The sequence below is a fragment of the Tauraco erythrolophus genome, chromosome 4, assembly GCF_009769465.1.
Source record: "Tauraco erythrolophus isolate bTauEry1 chromosome 4, bTauEry1.pri, whole genome shotgun sequence".
NCBI lineage: Eukaryota > Metazoa > Chordata > Aves > Musophagiformes > Musophagidae > Tauraco > Tauraco erythrolophus.
In genome coordinates, this window is record NC_141468.1 from 57,963,994 (window position 1) to 57,984,670 (window position 20,677).

Consider the following 20,677-nt stretch of genomic DNA (forward strand, 5'->3'; position numbering starts at 1 on the left):
TTTTCTTCGTTTAGAGGCTCAGCTTCCTCAGCTGAGGAAGCCCCTGCTTCTAGGTCCAGCAATAACTCAGGACCCTTCTGCCGTGGGGTCTGTCTTGGATCCCTCCCTGTGATCCTTCGGGGTGGCCTCTCATGGCTGTTTTTGTTTGCTTTGGCGAAAACCCTGAAGCAGGTGGGCACAGGTCAGGACTCTGTTCCTGTCTCCTGTGAGTAGGGTTCAGCATCACCTCCCATCTCAGAAGGGGAGGCACAAATCTGGGGAAGCACGGGCAGGGTTGCTCCAGGCAAGGTCCAGCACTTTTGGACAACATTCCAGGAACTTGCCCTGAAAATGTGAGATAATGTGGAGAAGCAATAGGCCTCAAGGGCACGATGAAATACTTAACTGAGCTTCTCCCTCTTTGCTGGGTAGGCAGCAACGTTAGGAGGAGTTAGATGAAGTGGTTATGGATTTGTGGGGCCACAGAGCCCCAAGGAGCTCACACCTGAGTCCATTGGTGCAGTGGGCTGGTAGCTCCCTGCCCCTGTCCCAGATCTTCCTCTGTTTCTGCTTTAGGGTGTTTGACATATAGGCCAGATTCAGAGGGGAGGGAGCGGTTTGTTATACAGTTATAAAAGGCTGTTTGTTTTCTCTGCAGCTGCTTAAATGTGACCTAAATACCTTCCAGGCTATGCAGCCTGGTGCTTTCTTTGAAAACCTAGAAGGTCACTGACTGCTGGGTCTTCCTTCCCCAGGTGAATGAGCGTGCACGGAGCCACAACTGCACTGGCAACGAGTGGGAACTGCCCTACCTTTTTCTCCTCCTCTGCCTTTGAAGTTTGGCAATAATAAACATACAAGGTCTTGCTAGACTTGTCTCCTCACAGAAAAAACTGTGCATATTATAAAGTCCAGAACAGAAGATGAGTAGATTTTATTCTCAGCTTTTTGGATCTATGTGATTGTGGGGAAAGGAGCTGGTTGTGGCCACCTGCCCTGCTTTGCACAGAGAAGCCCTTTCTTTGAAAATAGCCTGAACAGCCACCAGCAAAGCATCCCTCTGGCCCGCTGGGCTACCTCTTCCCAGCTGCTGCTCGCTGCAGCTCAGCTCCGGGCTGCTGCACCCTGCAGCAGCCACCCTGCAAAGCCCAGCCTCCTGATGGCAACCGCTGCGCCCGGTCTCAGCAGTGCACCGGCTCGCTCGGCTTCCCAGCTTCGCCTCCTGCCCCTGCTGCCTGCAGGCACGCTGGGTTGCACATTGCCCAATGGTGCTGGGAGAACGGGCGTATGTTCCCTGCTGCTCCAGGAACCTCAGGCCCAGTTGAGGAACGTGCAGGAACCTCGTGCCAGGCTGAAGCGCATGAGCATGGTGTCTGTCGCAGCTGTGGGGGAGAGCCACGACAGCAGAGGTTGTTGCAGACTGGAACGAAGGTGCATCGGCAGCAGCGCGTGGGGTGCCCATTGCACCACTGGTTATGGCTCCCCACCCTCCAGCCTGCCCATGCCGAGTGCTCCTGCCTGCTGCAACATGCCGCATCGCTCGCTACAGGAGCGCACCAGCTCTGTGCCGGAGGTTGGCAGCCTGTGAGCAGCGGCGCACAGCTCCCCACAGCTGCGCTAGGTCACTCCGCTCTGGGCAGCCCCTGTACCTTCACTTTCCTGGAAAGCAGTTTCTCTTCGTTACTGAGAAGAGCCCTGCTCTCAGAGGGGAAGGAGGGGCCTGGCCACAGCTTCATGCAAAGGGGCCACTACTTGTGCTAATTTTTCTCATAAGAGTTGAACTAATACAGCCTCCACCTGCTCTAAACCACAGAAAGGTGTTTGTGTTTGTTTGTTTGTTTTGTCTGGGGGGGGGAACAGAGGAAGGGGGCTGGGGGATTTTTGTGTGTTGGTTTTGTCCTCCTGGCTTTCTCTTTTTGTTGTTGGTGGTGTTGTTGGTTTTTTGGGTTTTTTTTTCTTCTTCCTGCTTTGCTGTTAGCATCTCCTAAAAGGAAGCTTTTAGGAAGTTATGAGAGGGACCATCTAGAAAGGGGAGGAAGGGTCAAAAGGGAAAATCCACCTTAGGCCATATAAAGTTAAAGGTTGTACCTTTTGTACTGTTTGCAGGCTGAACTTGCAGCATATCAGGAGATCGTGGCTGTCGTTTCTTACCCACCCTCCAAGCATCCTTCCATCCTCCTCTCTGTACAAAATCTCATGCACTGCCTGCTTCACCTCTCATGCCATGGTACCCAGGCCTGCCCCATGCTTTAAAGCTTGTCTCCCTTTCCTTCCCATTTGACCACCTGGCAGGAACCCTCCAGGTTATGTCTGGGCCACTCCGATCACTCCATCACCAGGGCAGACTACGTGCAGTGTGTTTCACCTCCCGCTCACATCCCATCCACAAAGCCAGTCTGCACAGCATTGGGCGACAGCACATTTGGGTCTGGCTGGGGGCCCTGTAAGGCACTGAGCCCCTAAATAATCAGTCACACATCATCTGGAGATGATGCTCCAGCCCCAGCTGAGGTTCCACTCACAGGTTTGCTGGTGGAAAGACAAAGCAGTACTGACACATCTAAAATGTTCACCCATCTTCTAACCCCCAACACACCCCATGCCCTCTATGTTCTTCTCATTTCACTTTTCTGCACGTCTCCTCCTTTCTTCTCCAGATTTTCAGTGCTTCATTCTGTCTAACTGTTCTTTTCCATTCTAAGCCACACTACTTTCTCCCTTCCTCCAGGGCAATGCATGTCTTTCGGTTTCCCAGAAAACCATCTTTATCCAGCAGTTTGTAGTGACCTGCCCCAAAATACCTCTCTTCTTCCCACACCTCCCAAATTGACACGGGCAAATAGGCAGCTTGTGGCTCTTTTTGCCTTGTCCAGGCCATAAGGAATCCGCATGCTGAGAAAGAGCAAAGCCGTTAGGGTGTTACTGGCTCTTGGGTTGTTGGATATCAAAATCTTTGAACTTATCAAAGGTTTGGGGGTTGCTGAAGAACAAGCAGAGAAATGCCACAAAGCAGAACTATGATCCAAAGGCAGAATGAACTCAGACCTATTGCCCTCAGCAGCTGGACTTCAAACAAAATTCTCTGGAAATGGTTCAATCTGTCAGCAGCTCTATCAATTAATGCTTTAATGTTTTTTAAAGTTTTAGTATCAGGAATAGTGAGAGTATACATATCCTTACGCAGAGTGAAAAATGAAAGGTAGGATAAAAATTGTAAATCATAAGAACAAATCCTGTCCTCTTCTAGGGAGCTATTCCTCTCCATGCTGTCATCAGCATCCTGGGAATCTCAGAATCCTGTTGTCAGGATAAATCCAGCTTTCTCCAGAGATGCACCACATGGGCAGTATTCAAAGCAGGTTGCACATGGCAGGACTATTAGCCTGCCTGCGCCCACACTTGTTACACAGAGCCTTTCAGATGGGTATCCGTGCACTGAAAGCAGTTGGGGAAAAAAGCATATATCCCATGGTGGAAGAGTGGGGAGTCTCTGGGTTCTAGGGAATTTGCTCGTATTACTTTTTTCTTAAGAAAACTCACTAAAAGTAGGGGTTGTTTTTCACCTTGAACACACCCAGGCTTGGTTTCAGGCTAGCAGGGAAGAAAAGCAGCACCAGCGAAGCCTGTGCTTGAGCATGGTTTGCTTGCTCTCTCCTCCTCTGCATCACAGGACACAAAGCTACTTCAGCATCCTCTTGTTTTCCACCTATAATGAAGCCACCTCAGAGGTACCTCGATCCTGAACACATTTTGGTCCCTGTGAGTCAAGTCTCAGCTTTGGAAAATTGTGGTCAATGTTGGCATCATGACATGTCTCGCTAACTTTTATTGCTGAAGAGGATTGCTGCAATACGCTTCAGCTGCAACTACTGCGAGGTCATGGTTACAAGAGAGACGAGCGAGCCCCACAAAAAATCTCCAAGCAGTGAGGCCAGTTGTTACTTTTCTCAGGCAGAGACGAAGAGAAAGAATAAAAGGCAGAATTAGACTGGTCCATTTAAAAATATTAAGGCAAGGTGGCTGATAGAGTCTATGAAGTCACCCAATAAATGCTATAAATACCCACAGAGGGAAACGGACTCCCTACTAGGCAACTGTAAAGCAAACCACAGGATATTTTTGAAGCTGCCATCCAAAAATACAAAGAAAAGTGTGAGAAGCCTACTTAGAAACCAAAAATGGAACAGATGAGTACTTCATCTCTGCTGTGATTTAGGGCTCCAGCAGCAGGTCCTCCCACCGAAGCCTCCCTGAAAAAGAATTAAGCACTTTGCCCAGACTCTTATGGAAGTTCAGAAATTCTTCTGTGGTCAGCAGCATCTTCATGCTTAGTTGAAAGATGAAAACAAGGACTCAGCGGAACTTCTGGCAAGGCTGCAAGTCAGATTGAGCGGTGTGTTTCTGACTGCTTCGTGCTCCCTGGTGATGCAAAGCAGCTGTAAAGCTCTTCTCGTCAGCTGCTTTGCATCACTAGACTGGTTCGGAGCAGCCAGAGCATGTCTGTGTTGGGTGTTGGCATACGGCTTTTTCAGCAGGACAATTCACCTGGCACGCACGCACCGGGGAACGCAAGCGTACAGCAGTCTCGCTGCGATCTGGAGAAAGTATATAGGTGAATGAGAGCTCTGATGATGCAATCACGTCATAGCCTGATTGCAGGCTAGGCCTTTACAACTGCGGGGTTTGTACTGAATTGCGAAGTTTATATTTTCTCCTATTCCCTCTATTCTCTTTAAGCAGCAATATACTCATGGTGTGCACCACGCAGTGCACTATTTATGTTTTACATCACAAAATTTTTGTGCGTTTTCCCATTTTTTCCCTATTTCCCGTATTCTCATTGGACCCGCCAAGGCAACAGTGTGTGTTTTTAGACGCGCTCCTCTTAGACGCTGCGCTGCCCGAGTGCCCGGTGCCCTTCTGGGGGCTCCTGCAGTGCCCGAGAGGAGTTGGGAGAACTCGGGCAGTGAAAGTAAGGGCTGGGCCAGCCTTCCCGTTTTCCGCCGGTGTGAAAGGACCTCGTTTGCTGGCTCCCCTGCCCCGGCCCTGTGCAGAGCCCCCCGCCCCGGTGTTTCACAGTTCTGCTGCCCCAACTCTGGCCACAGCACCCTCTCCCCGGTGCTTGCGAGCTCCGATGCTCCAGCCCAGTGTTGGAGGGCAGCAGACGGTAACCGGGAAGAGGGGCAGAGCCCCGATCCCCCGCCGCCGCCGGCGGGGCCCGGGGCAGCGCGTGGCTCCGGCGGGCCCCGGGGGGGAGGGGCAGTGGATGCTGCGGTGTCTCCCGGTGCGGTTCCTTGGCCAGTCTGCAGCGGAGGGGCTTTCACAGCCACTTTTTTTTTTTCCCTTTTTTTTTTCCTCTCTTTCCCTATCTGTCCAACTTTTCTTAAAAAAAAAAAAAAACCCACAACTTTTTTCATCTTTACTTTTTTTTTTTTTTTTCCTCTTGCAAGAGCCACGCCGTGGAAAGACGGGGTGGTGGAAGAGGGAGAAACCCCTCCCCTTCCCCTCCCCCGTGGCTCCTTCCTCGGAAAAGAAACACTTGGGGGGTTTCCTCCCCTCCCCTCCCCTCCTATCCGCACCGCTCCGCTGCCCGGAGCCGAAGCCGCCGCGGGGGCGCCCGGCCGCCCGCCCTGCAGCCGTGGAGGGCCCGGCGAGCACCCGCGCCGCCTCCGGTAAGCCGCGCACCGGCCCCTGTGTGAGTTGAGGGGCCGAGGGGGGATGAGGAGCGCGGCGGCGCCGGGCGGCAGGGAGCGGGGCCGTCTCGGTTTCGCTTCGGGGCGGGAAAGCGGCGGCGGGGGCAGGGCCGGGCAGCGCCGCTGTGTCCCCGGCACTGAGCGCTCGCCTGCACCGGCGGTAGCGCCGCCCGGCCACGGCCCCGGAGGTGCCGAGAGTAAGCTGTGCGGCGTTAACTGAACACGGTCTTTTTGGGGGTGTGTGGGTGGATGTTGTCTGTCTGCTTCGGTCACCCTTGGCTTTTTACCAGGGCGGGAGCCGGGGGGCGCAGCCCCGCGCTGGTTTGGCTCCGGAGGGAGTTGGGGCTGTTGCCGGCTGGGGAAGAGGGAGCGTGCGGGAGCTCGAGGTGCCTTTCCCAGGGCGGGTTGGCGGAGGATTTGGGGTGCCAGCAACTCACTGCCGGCCCTGAGGGAGGCCATGTGCTGTGTTGGGGGGGCGGTGGGGTGCTGGGCGCAGTTGGGGGGTTCCGTGGGGCTTGTTCTGCCGGCAAGGTGTTCTCCACAGCACCAGGGCAGGGAGATGCTTGTTTTAAAGCGAAACCTGCAAATTATGCAATGTCTGAGATGGGATCTGTAGGGAAGCAGCCGCATGGGTCCGGGGAGCACGTAACTTGGCTCTTCACGCTGCTTCTTTCCCTCCACATAACGCACCGGAGAACCGGTGCGCGGGATGTAACGCTTAGTCCTCGCTGGAAAAGCGAGCTGCCTGCCAGAATCGAAGGCGTTACAGGGAAACGAGGTAACCGTGAACCGGGAGCGTACGTGCCCGTTGGGGTTACCCTTGAAAGGCAGAGGAACTCGCCATCCTCCAGACCCGGCACAGTCAGAACGCAGCCTCACACCTGCCTTTTCTCAGAAGATCGGTGCTGAGCGCCTGTGAAAAGCCTCGTCGGCAAAGGTTATCGCTAAAACCTCCTTCTTTATGCAATCTGAGTCATGGTGCTTGCAGCCGTGTAGGATCCGCTACTCACTTTTTCCCACAAACACACACACTCTTACTGAGAATTTTGGAATAGTTACTACCTAAAACCTCAGCTCGTGCTACTCGTAGGAGCTTTTTTTTTTCTTTCTTTCTTTCTTTCTTTTTCTTTTCTTTTTTTTTTTCTCTTTTTAATTTAGTTTGTGGATGACTTCTGCTCAGTAGAAGCTTAGAAAGAGAGTCTGGATGAACCCTGGAGGTAACTCGGAGAAACTGAAGAATGTTGAATTAACGTCCCTGGCTTTTTTCTTCCCCTGCATGGGTGAAAGAGGGGAATGTGGCTTGACCATTGTTCTGCAAAGTTGAGGGTAAAGAGATTGTTAGCAAGCTGCTATTTAGGACAATGTGGTCCAGACAGTGCCGTTTGCTAGTTCTAGTCCTTGCAGCAGTCTTTGCAGTCTCTTTCAGAGAACTTAAATGAAAAACCCAGTCACATGTTGACCATGCTCAACTCTGTAAAATGGGGTGGGATTAGGAACAGCTCCAGTTTCCTGATGTTTCATTCTCTGTTGACTGTGCCCTTAAGAGGGTATGCAGACATATCTTCTTTCTCCAAACAATTGTGCCTGTAGTTCAGATGCTGTGTGAACGTCAAATAGCCCATTCAGTCACAGCGGGGCTATGGTCATGTGCTTAAAAATTATGCACATGCACAGAAGTTTGTAGGACTGAGGCTCTTTTATCGCATAATGTTGGTCTTGGTTGAATCAAGTTACGACAAGATGGGCCAGTCGCTGCAGATGAAGCCAAGCTTTGTTCCTGTGTTCGTGAGCGATTCTGCTGGTTATGTGATTTAAAATGTAGTTGCTGAAGTGCAGATTCTTGTTCACTCCAGAGTGGAAGGCTCTTGGGCACAAACCCAAGATGCAAACCTCCCACACAGGTTTACATCTTCTGGGCCAGACTGGAATCTGGGCCTTCCTTTGCTACTTCTTATCGTTTAGTGTGCCGTGTGGTGTGTCCTTCAGTAACCTGTCTCTTAATAAAATGTAGTGGGGTTGAGAGCACAGGGCTTTTTGTTTAAGATTGCTTTGGAAGGCACAGGTAAACTCTGCTGTGGTCCTGAAAAACAGACAGAGGAGCACCAGAGAAAGGCTGACCTTCTGCACATCGTCCCAGGTGTGTGTCCCTGCCCCTGCCGTGCCTGCTCGAAGAAGGCCAAATGCAGTTTCCAGATGACAGCTTCAAACACGCAGCCAGTGCCTCTTACCCTCAATACAACTGGGATTTCTGTGAAGTTGTTGGTTGGTTTGCGCAAGGGTAGAGCTGGAGTTGGGTGGTGTAAATTTCTAGTTGCTGTCAGTAATGCTGTGGTTGCATTGCTGAGAAACAAAGGAGAAAGTGTGCCTTAGGAGCTGTTTTTCTTCCCTTGCTTCTCTTTCTTTTTGTCCCCACTGGGGTTTTGCTCTTTCCTCCAAGCCTTTCCCTGCAGCTCCTCGCCACCCCCAACTTCCCCCACCACCCACAGGCTTCTCTCTTCTGTTTTCTCCTACCTTAGTTTGGTCAGCAATAGACAGATAGTGCGAATACTTAAATATGACATCATTTGGGTCGGCTTGACGCTGTGGTTAGATTAATAAAAGCTGTGGGGAAATAGCGTGTTTCTGAGCCATTATTCCAGGCCACTGCAGACCTCGGGTAGCAGAGCTTGCTGAAGGCTCGCAAGCCAGAAGAGGTGGGCACCTGCATCTCTCTCTCTAAATGAAAACGTGGATGGTATGTACAAGACATACAGGGATATGATGCCTTTTTACAGAGTAAAGGTATTAAGTGTGTGTGTCATTAGGAGGCATCATATATTTATTTAAAATAACGCAGCTAAATGCTACCTTAGTTAGATCCTTGATTATGTGTAAGTAAAGGCAGAAGGCAGGCATGGTATCAGCTTACCGCCTTCTACCCTGTCAGTGCACCTCACTACTGCCTGCTCTTCTGGTTTGCATTTGTGCATATCCTGCAGCCTTCCGCCTCAGTAAGGTATTCATTAGCTCACCATTTTGCTGAAATCGGTCTCAGACCCTTAACAAAAAAAAAAAAGTGCAGTGGTGTTTCATGTAGCAGGATTTGGTGGCTTTGTGTTAGCGAGTGGTCAAAATGACTCGAGTAAAATTCATTTCCCCCACCGACCAAGTGCAAGATTTCAAGTTAAGATTTAGAAGTGAGAGGTGTAGAAAGTCCTGCTTTTTAAACTTCTGGGAATCTCAGCTTCTGTTCGATAGGTATTCAATAGTATAAAAACGTGAATTCAGTTCTAGTGAAATCGCTAAATGCTGGTTTTGTGTTGTCTTTGGAGACTTTAGAGCTGCCCCCTTATTTTCATCCTCTTCAGTGGAGAAATGAAAAGGCCTGTGTGCACTTCACAGGAAATGAGTGTCTGATACAGGCTTGCAGGCTGCACATTTCCAAGAACCGCTCTCAAGGTATTTTGATAATGCACATTCTCTCTGCCTTCTCCCTTCCTGCGCCCATGCGCTTTGTGTGCTGCTGCTTGTTCGCAAACACATGCAAAGTTCGAGGGAAAGAATCGAAGGGTGCCTGTGTTCAGTTTGCAAAGAGGCTGCAATTAGCTTTACCTTGGAGCTGTGGCCGGCAAAATCGGGTTAAGCTGCTGGCATTCAGTTGCCTTTGTTGCGGAATTTTGACCTCGGATTGTGACTTGTGCAACAAGGTTTTGGGTGGTTTTTGTGTGTGTGTGTGATTCTGCAGCTCAGAAGCAGTTTGGATCCACTTTCGTGGTTCTTCGGTAGGCAAGTTTATTTGGAAACTTAGGCTAAGACTGTCAGGGAAGAAAAGAAGTGTGACTGTTAGCATTTGGAAAATGTCAGAGATCTCTGATCCTCCAATCTGAACTGCAGCTTGCTGAAGGTGCCTTGCTAAAGCTGAGGGGGTTCGGCAGAGGTTGGCCTGGTTCCACACGCTGGTGGCGATGGGCGCAGATGCCCACAGGAATGGCTTGATGATGCTTTTTGACAACCCAGGAATGTTATTCTTAATCTGTGTTATTCTTCGGGCGTATTTGAGTTGTTGTTCTCTGGCGAGAGATTTGGGGACGTGGAGGGAGGGAAAGTGGAGCTGGAGAAACATTCTCCATTTCCCCCTGCTTAGAAGTCGCATTCATCCTCCCAGGCCCGGGTCAGCGACAAATGGACTAAGATCCCCCACTCAGGGGCCTGCTGAGGCAGGGGGAATGTTTCTTTCTAATCTCATTGCCACAACCATTTCTGATGCAAAGCTGTTTTAGCAGCAATCACTCACAAATGGCCCATTTGTGTGGGACGCACACCGATATTCAAGTCAGCGCATAAAAGCAAGAAGTGTTCTTCTTTTTAGTCAGTTAAAAAAGGAGGGAAAAACGGTCTGAGCTCCTTTAACTACTCTGCTGGAGGTCCAGAGTTGATTTCCTTGTTGTGACTTTGTAAACCCTTGCTTGCTTCTTCAGTTTTGCATAACTAAAGGACAACTACGCCTTGTGCTGGGCTCCCCTTAGTCTTATGTAAGTGAAGTTTGAATGATGGCTTAAAAAGGTGATGCTGAAAAAATCCAGCACTTTGCTGCTGGTTTCCTCTGCCTAAGGTCTACTAAAACATAGGCTGGTGAGTACTTTACAGAGACGTTTGAGAAAGAAGAGAAATGAGACTCCTCAGATCAGCTCTCACTTTCCCCAGCAGCAGCATTTTAGTGTCTATGTGATTGGAGTTTATCCTTTTATGAGTTTTAAAATTAGTTACTTTCCAATCTCGGTCACCTTTGAACTTCCTCTCTTCTAATTTTATGAAAGAGCATTAAAAAAAAAAAAAAAAAAAAGTCGCGATTGTACTGTATCTTTCTCTTGCATCCCCTTGTATCTCTCTGCTGTCTAAATTGAGCATGAAGTTTCTCCTGTATCTCTCTTGTCTGCACACTTAGATGTGACTTCTTATCACCCATCTTTAGGCCCATCCCCTTTGTTTTAGCTCTGTCTGGTTTTAGTTAAGGTGACTGGAACTGAACGTATTATCTCAGATGGTGACATTACTGTTACATCCCCACCCATCCATTTTGCATTCTCACGCTTGGGCTCGGGTTTGCTTCTCGGTTTTTAATGACTGATTTTGCATTCGGAGTTGGAGCTTTCCTTAATGAACTCTCAGAACGGTTACTCGGCTCCTTCATCAGCTGTGCCACTTAAATTTATCGCTCTTCAAAATATAGACCCAGTTTGTTTTCCCACAAGTTTGCATCGAGCATCCACTTGCCTTTGTGAGGACAGAGTCTCAGCTGGCTTCCTGGTGCTTGCCAGCCTGCCGAATTTTGGTGACCTTTTACTCCTCTGGTCTGCAGAGAGTGAAGTGATTTTGTCACTGTTTGCCCTGGGAAGGCGACGGAGGGGGCTCACCCCTTTTCTGGCTAGCTGCCTGGATTGAAGTGAGACGAGGCTGGAAGCTGCCTGCTGTGGGGTGAGGTTGGGGCTGGTGTTTGAGGTGTCGTGGGCAATGGCAGCTTGAAGACAGGGAGATGGTTTCCAGAAAGGGACCTGGGTCAAGGTGTGTGTTTGCACGGGTAGGGGGAAGGAGCTGCTCGCACCTGGGCTGGGGGAGGCTTTGGGCTGCTTGTACCTCCCGACTTGTCATGGAGAGGGACGCTCTGCAAAGAGGACTGGGTCCATCCAGGGAGAAGACAACAGTGGCTGGGAGGGTGGCAGAGAGGTGATCAGATGTACAGGGGCTGAAATGCCTTGGTTTCCTCAGGACACCTCTTTTATACCTCCCATCACCCCGGAGCGCAGATTCTCCTTATCTTCTGTCCATTTGCTTTACAGGTCCTGAGGTGCTGCTGGCTCTTCACCTCGCGCACCGCGTCTCGTTTTTTGGCGTGCTTCTGGCGTGGAGGCTTTAGGGAAGCGTAAGGCATGTCCTGGCAGCTGTTGCTGCTTCAGATACTGTCTTCCTGATGAAAAGCACTACCAGGGATTACCTCTCCCCCACAGTCAGGTAGCCGTGTGCTTCTCCTGCCTTAGCAGTGCCTGTCAAAAAAATGTTCCTTACAACAATTGCAGCCCTCTGGCAATTGGTAGTGGCAGCTGATTTGATTGAGAGAGCACCTCTCTTTGCATCTTAACCAGCCATTTCCAAATTCCTTCAAAATCCCTAGGTATAGTCCACTGTGTCCCACTGATTTTCTGCTCTTTAATGTCACTTTTCCCAATCTCTTCTGATAGAGCACCCACTTCCCCCGCTTCAGGTTAAATAGCATTAAATATTGGGGAATCTCCTCAGCATCCTGTGCAAGAAAAAAAAAAAAATCTGCTTGCTTATATAGCTTTTCTGCAGTGTCCTTGTCCCCAGTTGCTGGTATCCCAGTGAACTAAATGATTCCACCAGAGGTTTTCTGCTTTTGATAAACTGAAAATGCCATTTTTTTTCTGGTTTTTGTTTTGTTTATCTTGGCTACCTACTGTCCCAGTTTCATGACTGCCATCCTCATGTAAATTTGCTCCCTACTGTCAGTAATTTATATTCTTTTATGTCGGCTCCACCAGGGTTAGCTTTTCATCTTCTGGAGGATTATTGAGGTTGTAGAGAGATTTGGGCAGGGACTGTGTTTTTTGTAGTGTGTGTGTTTGGTACCTCTGATCCATGGCAGAGGCCCTTGCAAGCTGTCGCACCTACAGCAGCTACTACCTGCAGTGTGACCCGTGTTGTCCCTTGAGCCTGTCCTCTGATCCAGGCACTGCCTCTCCTCCATCGTTTGTGGGAAGTCTGTGCGCTCTGTGACTTTAAGATTTCCTAAATAACCTCTCATGACTTATTTTTTTTTTTCTTTTCACTTTTGACTCTCAGGACTAGTTTCTTTATTTTGTGTGTCGGAAATCCCCCGTTATAAAACTCAGCGTTGTGGTGCATTTGTGCTCTGTGACCCTCGCCCCTTCCTCTGAAGGTTAGGTAAATGGTGTACTGCTCAGAGGCCCCTCACGTCTTCTGAAGCTGGTCCTTCTTAAGAGCCAAGGGAGGGTCTCTCCTCTGTGCTCTGGCTCGTGTTGGTTAAGCGCCTGGGAGTCTTCTCTAAAATCCTAGTTCTGATCATGATACTGAACCAGTTTTAGCTGCAGACACCGCTCATTTCTTAGAGTTAGCTGCTTCTTTGAATTCCTTTCTGCTAACTGCGATGGTTTTGATAAGAGGCCACGGCCATTGCAGGGACTGCTGATGGCCTTTGCTTCTCAGGATTTACTCATTTCCTCAAACAGGGTGCTGGTGCTGGAACAACTGAAAAAAGTCAATTTAGCTGAGAGAGGCTGGAACGGAGGAAACGTACCTGTGCTGCTGGTCTGGGGATGGGGAAGCTGGCAAGGCTGAGGAGCCGTGACAGGTGGATGCAGAGCTTTGCCCTGACTGAGGGCGAGGATGCAGTCCTGGGCATCGCCACCCCCTTCCCACTGATTCCTCTGGACTGGGAGACAGGACAGAGCATTTCCGATAGAGAACCATGAGAGACTGGTGTTTTGGTCTCTTTCCTCATCCTCATCTTGCTTTCTCCCCATCTCCTCATTTCTGCACCCAAACTGGAGAGAGCCCCGGCTGCCTTCCCAGCCAGCTGCTTTCCCAGCTGGTGGGGTGGGAAGGAAGGCAAGGCAGCCTCATGGAGGCTGTGTTCCATGGCTGAGCACAGGGCTGAGGCTTCCTATAGTTCTGCGGCACCAACATTCCCAGGGTTGGCTGCTTGCTGTGAATCTGCAAGGGTCAGAAGCAGCGTGACTGGGCTTCCCTTGCTTACCTCTGGCCAACGCAACAGCATTTTTGGTAAGGAGCAACAACTCTCTTTCCTTAAACCATGGCAAGATAGCCTCAGTTGCAGCTTTGAAACTTAGCAACAACCCCTACTGATTTCCTTTTTCTAAGTTTTTTTTTTTTTAATTCTCTTTTACCCAGTTACAGGGAGAGGGGAAAGTAATTCAGTCTCCAACAGAAGCTGTCTTTGCCAGAAGTCAGTTGGTAGTTTTACTTGCTGTGAAACAGGCTATAGTTGCTTGTGGCTACTGCACAGCAGCCTTCAAGTTCAGGGAAGCGATGTGGCTTCTCTGTTATTCTGAAACAGCAGGATTACAGTTTCACACTGGGCTATTTCTACTAGGAACGGGCTGTTTCATTTGAAAGTAGTTCTGAATGTGCATAGTATTTCCAGGTGTGAGGAGGAGACCCTGAAAATGGGCTCTTTCTGCCAGCTCTTTCAATTAATACAGCAAAAGCAATTCGCTTTCCGTGTAAACTGTCACCTTCCTTTTTTTTTTTCTCAAAGCATGTTATGCAGAAACCAAACATGCTTGTGGACTACCCTGCCTTGAAGAGTATTTGGCGCACATCACACTGTCTGGTGGGTTTTCTTGGGTTAAAAACCTTTTAGCCTGTATCAGCAAAGTGTCGTGTTAATGCAGAATGTGAATGTCATAGAAAAATGTATGAAGTACAACACCTAAGTATCAGATCCATGAGAAGTTATTAATGGGTTTATGAAGTATGTTCTTCAACCCTGAAATCTTGGGAAGGGTTTGATAAGACCAGTCCTCTTGCAAGGTCTCCAGCAGCTGGTTCCCAGAGCATGCATGCAGGATCCTCTTGCTTGGCATCTCTACTGCCTGGGGGTAGGAACTGTCACAGTGTGTGTGCTGCCTTGACTTCTAAAATATATTATTTATATATATATATATTTTTTTTTTTATATTGCATCCTTGTTGAATACTGGTCTTATAGGGAAACATGATTTTGGTTTGGGTTGCGTACATGTATATGTGGTGTGTTTTGTTTGTTGTTTTTTTTTTTCCTTTTTTCCACGTATTCCCTCACGTGTCAGGCATAATGGCAACTTCACATCAAACCCTATTTATAGCTGTGGCATAAAAGACAGAGGGAACAGCAAGGTCTCCTAGGCCTGCTTTGTGCTGGAGAAACTGGCTGTGATTAATGTTGGTCCTCTTAGCTGAGCTGCGCCGCATTCCTCGCCTAACCACAGCTCCCTCTGTGCCCCTTGGTGCTCGTCTGTCTGTGCCTCTCCTGCCTTTCCTTTCCCCCTCCGCGAGCCATTTCTGGATCATCCCCAGTCGCCTTGGCCGTCGTAGGGTGCTGGCGACAAGGGGCATTGGCGTGACTGTACGGCCATGCACCGTGGCGGTGACGGCGTGGTGTAAACTGGTGGCAGTGTGTGGCAGACAGTGGCGACCGTGGGAAGCAGGCTGGCCCGCCGTTAAAACACAGTGCTGCGTGCTTGGCTCTTACCAGGGAGGTTTCTCTTCCAGACGTTGGCTGGAGCTTTCCTTTGAAACATTCTATCTAGCCACAAATCAGTAGGCAGCATGTTTCTGTGGGATGCAGACGTGCAAGCATGAGATGTCTGCTCAGGCTCTGCTGGCTGCGATGGGGACGCTGCTGCAAGGGCTTGCAGGGTGCCTCAGGAAGAGCTTTCCCAAATTATCCCAGCCTCCATCTAACTGCGCTGGGAATTGCCGCTGTTCTGCTAGCTGCGAGTCAGCAGGACTGGTGGGGTATGTGCCTGGTCCGGGCTCGGCTCGGAGGAACACATAGAAGTGATGTTGGGTAACGGAGCTTAGATGTAAATGAAGCCTTACAGGACTGTGTCTGAAAGGCGTGCAGAAAGCTGGGGTTGTCTTTTCAGCTTGCTGATAGATCCGCTGACAGACATGTGATTGCACAAGTGGTGGTCTGCTGCTCCACCATATGAGCAGGTTTAGTTTCCATCTGTGAGGTGAGAGAGAAAAACCTGGAGAGCCAGGGAAGTGGGGCAGGAGAGCGTAGGCCAGAATGGACTGGGTCGTTATTCAGGTAGTGTAGCAACGAATGGCTACTTGGCCTGTTTCAGATAAGATACTCTAAATAGTTGTGCATTGCATTGAGCACAAGTTTGAGTTTGCTGTTCCAAATCCTAAAGCTTGTTCCTGTTGCCGTCATCTCTAACATTTGGGTTTTATGGTTCTTGCTTCCTGAAGATGATGGCAACCTCATGGTCTTTGCATTTGTCCTTAAGCCATCCATGAGCTGTCTGGACTTAATCAGCTCATGGCTTTGGAAGTAGCAATAATAGCAATAACAACACAACAGTAATCCGTTGTCTCTATTGCTGTCTGAAGTGCTGTATACGTGTTTCTACAATAATACAGGTCAAAGAAGTTGAGAGAGACAACCTGTCCCCAGATTTGTTGTACATCCACATTATGGCAAACTAATGGACTTAGTCACCTGTTTGATGGATGTCTCTTGTCTTTTCAAAGGATGGATCTGCTCTTCAGTAAAGCTTTGCAAAAACTGGGACGTGCCACATTGGAGCTTTTGAATCTGGACCACTTCCAGGCCTGATATCCAGAAATTCATCCCTATGGATGGTAAATATAAAGAGGTGAGCTCTTTCAAGTGTCCTGGAGGAAGAATGGAAGAACGCATCACAGCTGAGTACTTGTTGAACGTGCCAGATTTGTTAAGCCCCAGGGTGCAGGGCTAGCTTGGCTGACACCAGAGGCTGCACAGAGTCCCCTAGTTTACTAGAATTGTCTCCTTATAGGAAACACGCTGCTTTGCTTGGATAGCGAGCGAGGAGGAAAGCAGAATGCCCTGTGTCAAGAGCACTTATTTTAAAAAGCTCTTGAACTTGCAGTAAATCGGAAGGTCTGGGGAAACTTATCCAGCCTTTTAATTAGCGGGACGCCAGCTTTTTAGAGTATGTCGCTTTGGCTGCAAGCTCTGTTCTGACCATCCAGCAGTAGGGAGGTAGAAATGTGTTTGGGCGTTGGGGTTTTTTGGGCTTTTTTTTGAGGGAGGGAGAGAAAGCAAACCGTGGTGTGGCAAATCAGAAGCAGAACTAATTATGCATGTGTACTTCATTATACCCTTGGCCTGGCTTATTCCTAATCCTGAGAGTCTGCTCATCCTCCTTGATGTAGGAGGCCATGTACCTCGAGGACCTGTTGACCCATTAAAAGTGAACCTTAATGGTAATATCAGGAAGCACTTGTAGAGCTAATATTAATATAACTAATACTGCACTGCAGACCAGGCAGTCATCTGTTGGAAACGGGTCACTGAAGCTAAATAAATTCACGCTGTCTGAGGCTCTGACCCATATGTAGATTTCAAACCGAGTTAACAAATTGGGAGGGTGCTATTTTTGCATTTATTTTGAATTCGAAACAATGACACAGTCTCAGTTCTTAGTCAGTCAGACTTCTAGTAGCAGTGGATTTTCCTTAAAGGACTTGGGAGAATGACTCAAGGTTGAAAACTGGGACAAACAAGTTTTTTTTTTTTTTCTGTCAAATAGCATCTGCAGCCTTAAACAAATTATCTGTTTGTTTGTTATTTTTAAAACTAGCCTGGAAATGAAAGGCAGCTGCCTGCTTCTGTTTTCCTGCTTGAATTCATTTTCCAACCTAGACCCAAGAGATTGGCAAAATTATCGTTTGGACCCAAGAGAAATTGCTTTTTGGGAAGAGTGGCTGCTGGTGGAAGCAAGGCTCCTCCTCACTCCTGTGGAGGCTATAGCTGCAGCCCCGGAGGCATCTGGCAGGAGTATGACCTTCTTTTTGTATAGTAGCTAATGACAGAGGGCTCTATAGCTTCCTCACCCAGCAGAGAGGAGAAGGAAAGGGACAGAGATGCTGGCAACTTCTCGTGGTGCCTGCAGTGCTGAGTTTTTGGTGGCGATAGACGACCCTAGTCGCAGCACGTGGTGGCTGTGTTTACTTGCATTCTGCTCACTAAATCAACTTCCCCTAAGATTTATTCTGACTTGCTGAACCATCTGAGCAGCTTTCAACTGCTGCCTTTTTTTTTTTTTGAATGGAAAAGAAAAAACCCAACTTGATTAACTCCTTCCTACCCCTCCTACCTTTCTCTAATTGCGGAATTTCCCTCCCGCAGTGACACGTAGCTAAAGGGCAGGATCGGTCACATTCAGAGCGGTACCAGGGACCTTAGTGGCTTGTGGACTGCAAATCGTAGGGCTAGAAACTAGAGAAGCTTCCCAGGCTGCTTTTGGAAAGGGTGTTTATGGCTCTATGTGTGGAGACGTGCCTGACAACTACATTATTGCTATTACTGTTAGGTATTGAGAGGGATGTTAGGAGAGAAGAAATGACTGTAGGCAAGGCATTGCCGGGCAGATGCCTCCTTTCGAAAACTACTGTGCCCATGTGAGGGAAAGACGTTTGACCCTGCTGCTCCACGTCCTTTCCCTGGGCGCAGATCGGGCTCCACGCCGCTGCCCAGCTGCCACGAGCACCGAAAGGAGTGCGAGGCTTTTGGATAGCTGGCAGAGATTGCGAGATGAGGGGAACCTCGCAAGGAGCTAAGCCTAACCTAAAGCTCTCCCTCCAGAACAAGCCCTCCGCAAGTCCCTACATGTTCCCTGGGAGGCTGCCTGCCTGCCGCGAGCCCTGATACTCCTGTGAGTCTGGGGTTGGGACTGCCGGACACAGAGAAGCACATTTTTTCCTCCGCTGCAGGCTGTGTGTCAGCAGTCTGTTCTGCTCCCAGCACGGCTGTGCTGTCAGCGAGTGTGACTGGGTTAATGGAGTATGTCAAGGGACCGAGGGCAGGGTTTGGCGGTGAGCTACTGACTTGTCAGGCCTGGGGAAGTGGTATGTAACAGCTCAGCTTCTCACAAAGAATGAGCCTCTGGCTTGGGGCTGTGGTTTTTATGTTTATGTGTATATATATACACACACACACATGCAGACTATGTGTTTTTTTATAAAATTGAAATTACTTGGATGGCTCCTGGCAACACTGGTTCTAGGAATTTGCATTTCTGAAAAAAAGACAGCCTGGTGATACTACGAGGTGCAGGAGATGAGCAGGGTCATGACAGTAAGGGAGGGCACTTTGAACGCAGCACATGAGTGAAGGACAGTGACTGGGAGAGGGCAGCATTGTCTGCTGGCCGGGGCAGAGGTACCTCTGGCAGAAACAGAATTTAAGAGGCTGGAAGGGCCTGAGGAGAACCATCCCTGGGATGTCATCAGTGTCTGGTATTGGCACTAAGTGACCTCATTCGTGACAGTCCTGGCCCTGAAGTTGATGGTGTAATGTTTCTTGAAGGAGTCTTGGATGGTGTAATGTTTCTTGAAGGGGTCTTGATCCGAGACCTTTGCTTTCTCCTGATGCAGTGAAACAGGCATGTCCTGGGATGAGGGAGTGGTTCATGGAGTTTGATGGGAAAGACTCGTTCCCATCTTCTGCTTCTTCTAAATCCTGTTGTCTGTCCTTTTGAGAGAGAAAGGGTTGAAGAGGCGCGGGAAACCTTTCCACCTTTCACTGAATGACAAAGGGAATGATGCTTTCCTGCTTTGGGAAATTTTTCCCTTCTGATTTGAGGTGTCATTTCCTCTTGCCAGTCTCAAGGCCACTCTGAAAAGCCCCTAAACATCCAACAGAAGGAAATCTCGAAATCCTGAGATCTGCAAAGTTCAAACCAGCCTGCTGAAGGCTGTGCTGGGGAAAGAAAGCCCTGGCTGTGAATCTCAGAACTCTAATGGATGCAGCGCTCTCTAAGGTGCTGCCCTGTGCTGAGGAGGAACCCTGATGGAGCCCTTCCTGCACGTATATCCTTGGTTGTCCCTGCAGCTGGAGGTTGGTGACATACTGTAGCTCCTTGGTACCTTCTCTGGTACCCTTCCTGGTCTTTCTTCCTTGTGAATTGTCTTCACTTGCCCTGTTAGAAGAAGGTATTGGGTTTGCCTCACTTTCCTTCTGTCCTGCAGGCTGGATGCAAAGGAGGAAGCATGGTAAAGGCAGCATCTTTCCAGGATCCATGGGCTCTTTGAGAAATGATCAGAGGGAGGCCAGATGATCTGCACAACACGCACACCACTGTTTCTCATCCGCAAAGGCAGCATCGGAGCGTTCTCCCCAGCCCCGCGCCCCCCAGCTTGCCTGCGCGTTTCCGGATGTTTCGCAGCTGTGAGTGGGAGGTCCTGGAGCGATCCCTCAATATCCTCCAGGCCAGCGACTTCTACTGGGGCCCCTTGTCTGTGGGGGAGGCTCACGCCAAGCTCCAGCAAGAGCCCGTTGGGACCTACTTGGTGCGGGACAGCTCACAGGGGAACTGCTTGTTCAGCCTGAGCGTACGGATGCCGACAGGGCCCGTCAGCCTCAGAATCTCTTTCCAAGAGGGCTACTTTCGCCTGAAGAACTGGTTTTCGGACTGCGTGGTCCGGCTGCTGGAGCTGGTGGTGGCAGGGACCCGGAACAATCCCTTGCACTTTGATGAGATGGGGGGAACCCCTCTGGTGTTCTCTGAGCCCTTGTGCCGGAGCCGCCGGGCAGTGCCCACACTGCGAGAACTGTGCTGCCGGAGGCTGCCTGCTGGCACCACAACGGACAATGGAGCAGGGCTTGGGGGCTCCTCAGGGATGCGCCCAAGGGAGAAGGTGCCCTCACTCCCGGGCGAAACCGGAGGGTCGGAGGGGAGCGTTGTCCCCAGACCCTCTCCGTCTGGGTCTGGGAGATGATGGCGTGCGTGTGGGAGACAGAGGTGCCTGTTACGTGGCTGCGTTGGTGGGTCGCACGCCACGCCAGTGAGGCTGGACTGGCTGCTGGGAGAGGAAGGGGAGGACAGGGGGAGCAGGACTTAAACCTGCTGGCTGTGACAGCTGCATCCTTATACGTGCACAGCCTTTGGCCTTCCCCAGAGATGCCTGGGGTAAAGCGAGCCTGAAGAGCAGAGATTTCTTCCCCACCAGGTCTTGCTCTTTGCTCCATTTATAACTTATAAGCTTGAGAAGAAGGTGAGTTGCCTGTCTTCCCAGGTCAGCCCTGTGTTTTGCTCTACCCCAAAGTGCCTAAGCTCGTTTCTGCTGCAAATCTGCCCTCGTGAAGTGGTGCGGCGGAGCCCTCCACAGTAGTGCAACTTGGACATCAGTGGGCGCAACCCCTGTGCCGACCGGATACCCACATAGCCGCGGCGGAGCAAGAGCACATTTCACTCCTCGCAGCATGGATGCAAT

The 20,677-nt window shown here is 49.9% G+C and overlaps 1 protein-coding gene across 1 annotated transcript; it reads left to right on the top strand.

Moving 5' to 3' along the window:
* Positions 1 to 19,498: 19,498 nt before the first annotated feature.
* On the top strand, positions 19,499 to 20,182 carry LOC104382959 (suppressor of cytokine signaling 1). The gene has a single exon (XM_009991017.2). The coding sequence runs from the start codon at positions 19,499 to 19,501 to the stop codon at positions 20,180 to 20,182; it is 684 nt and encodes a 227-aa protein (XP_009989319.1).
* Positions 20,183 to 20,677: the final 495 nt, after the last annotated feature.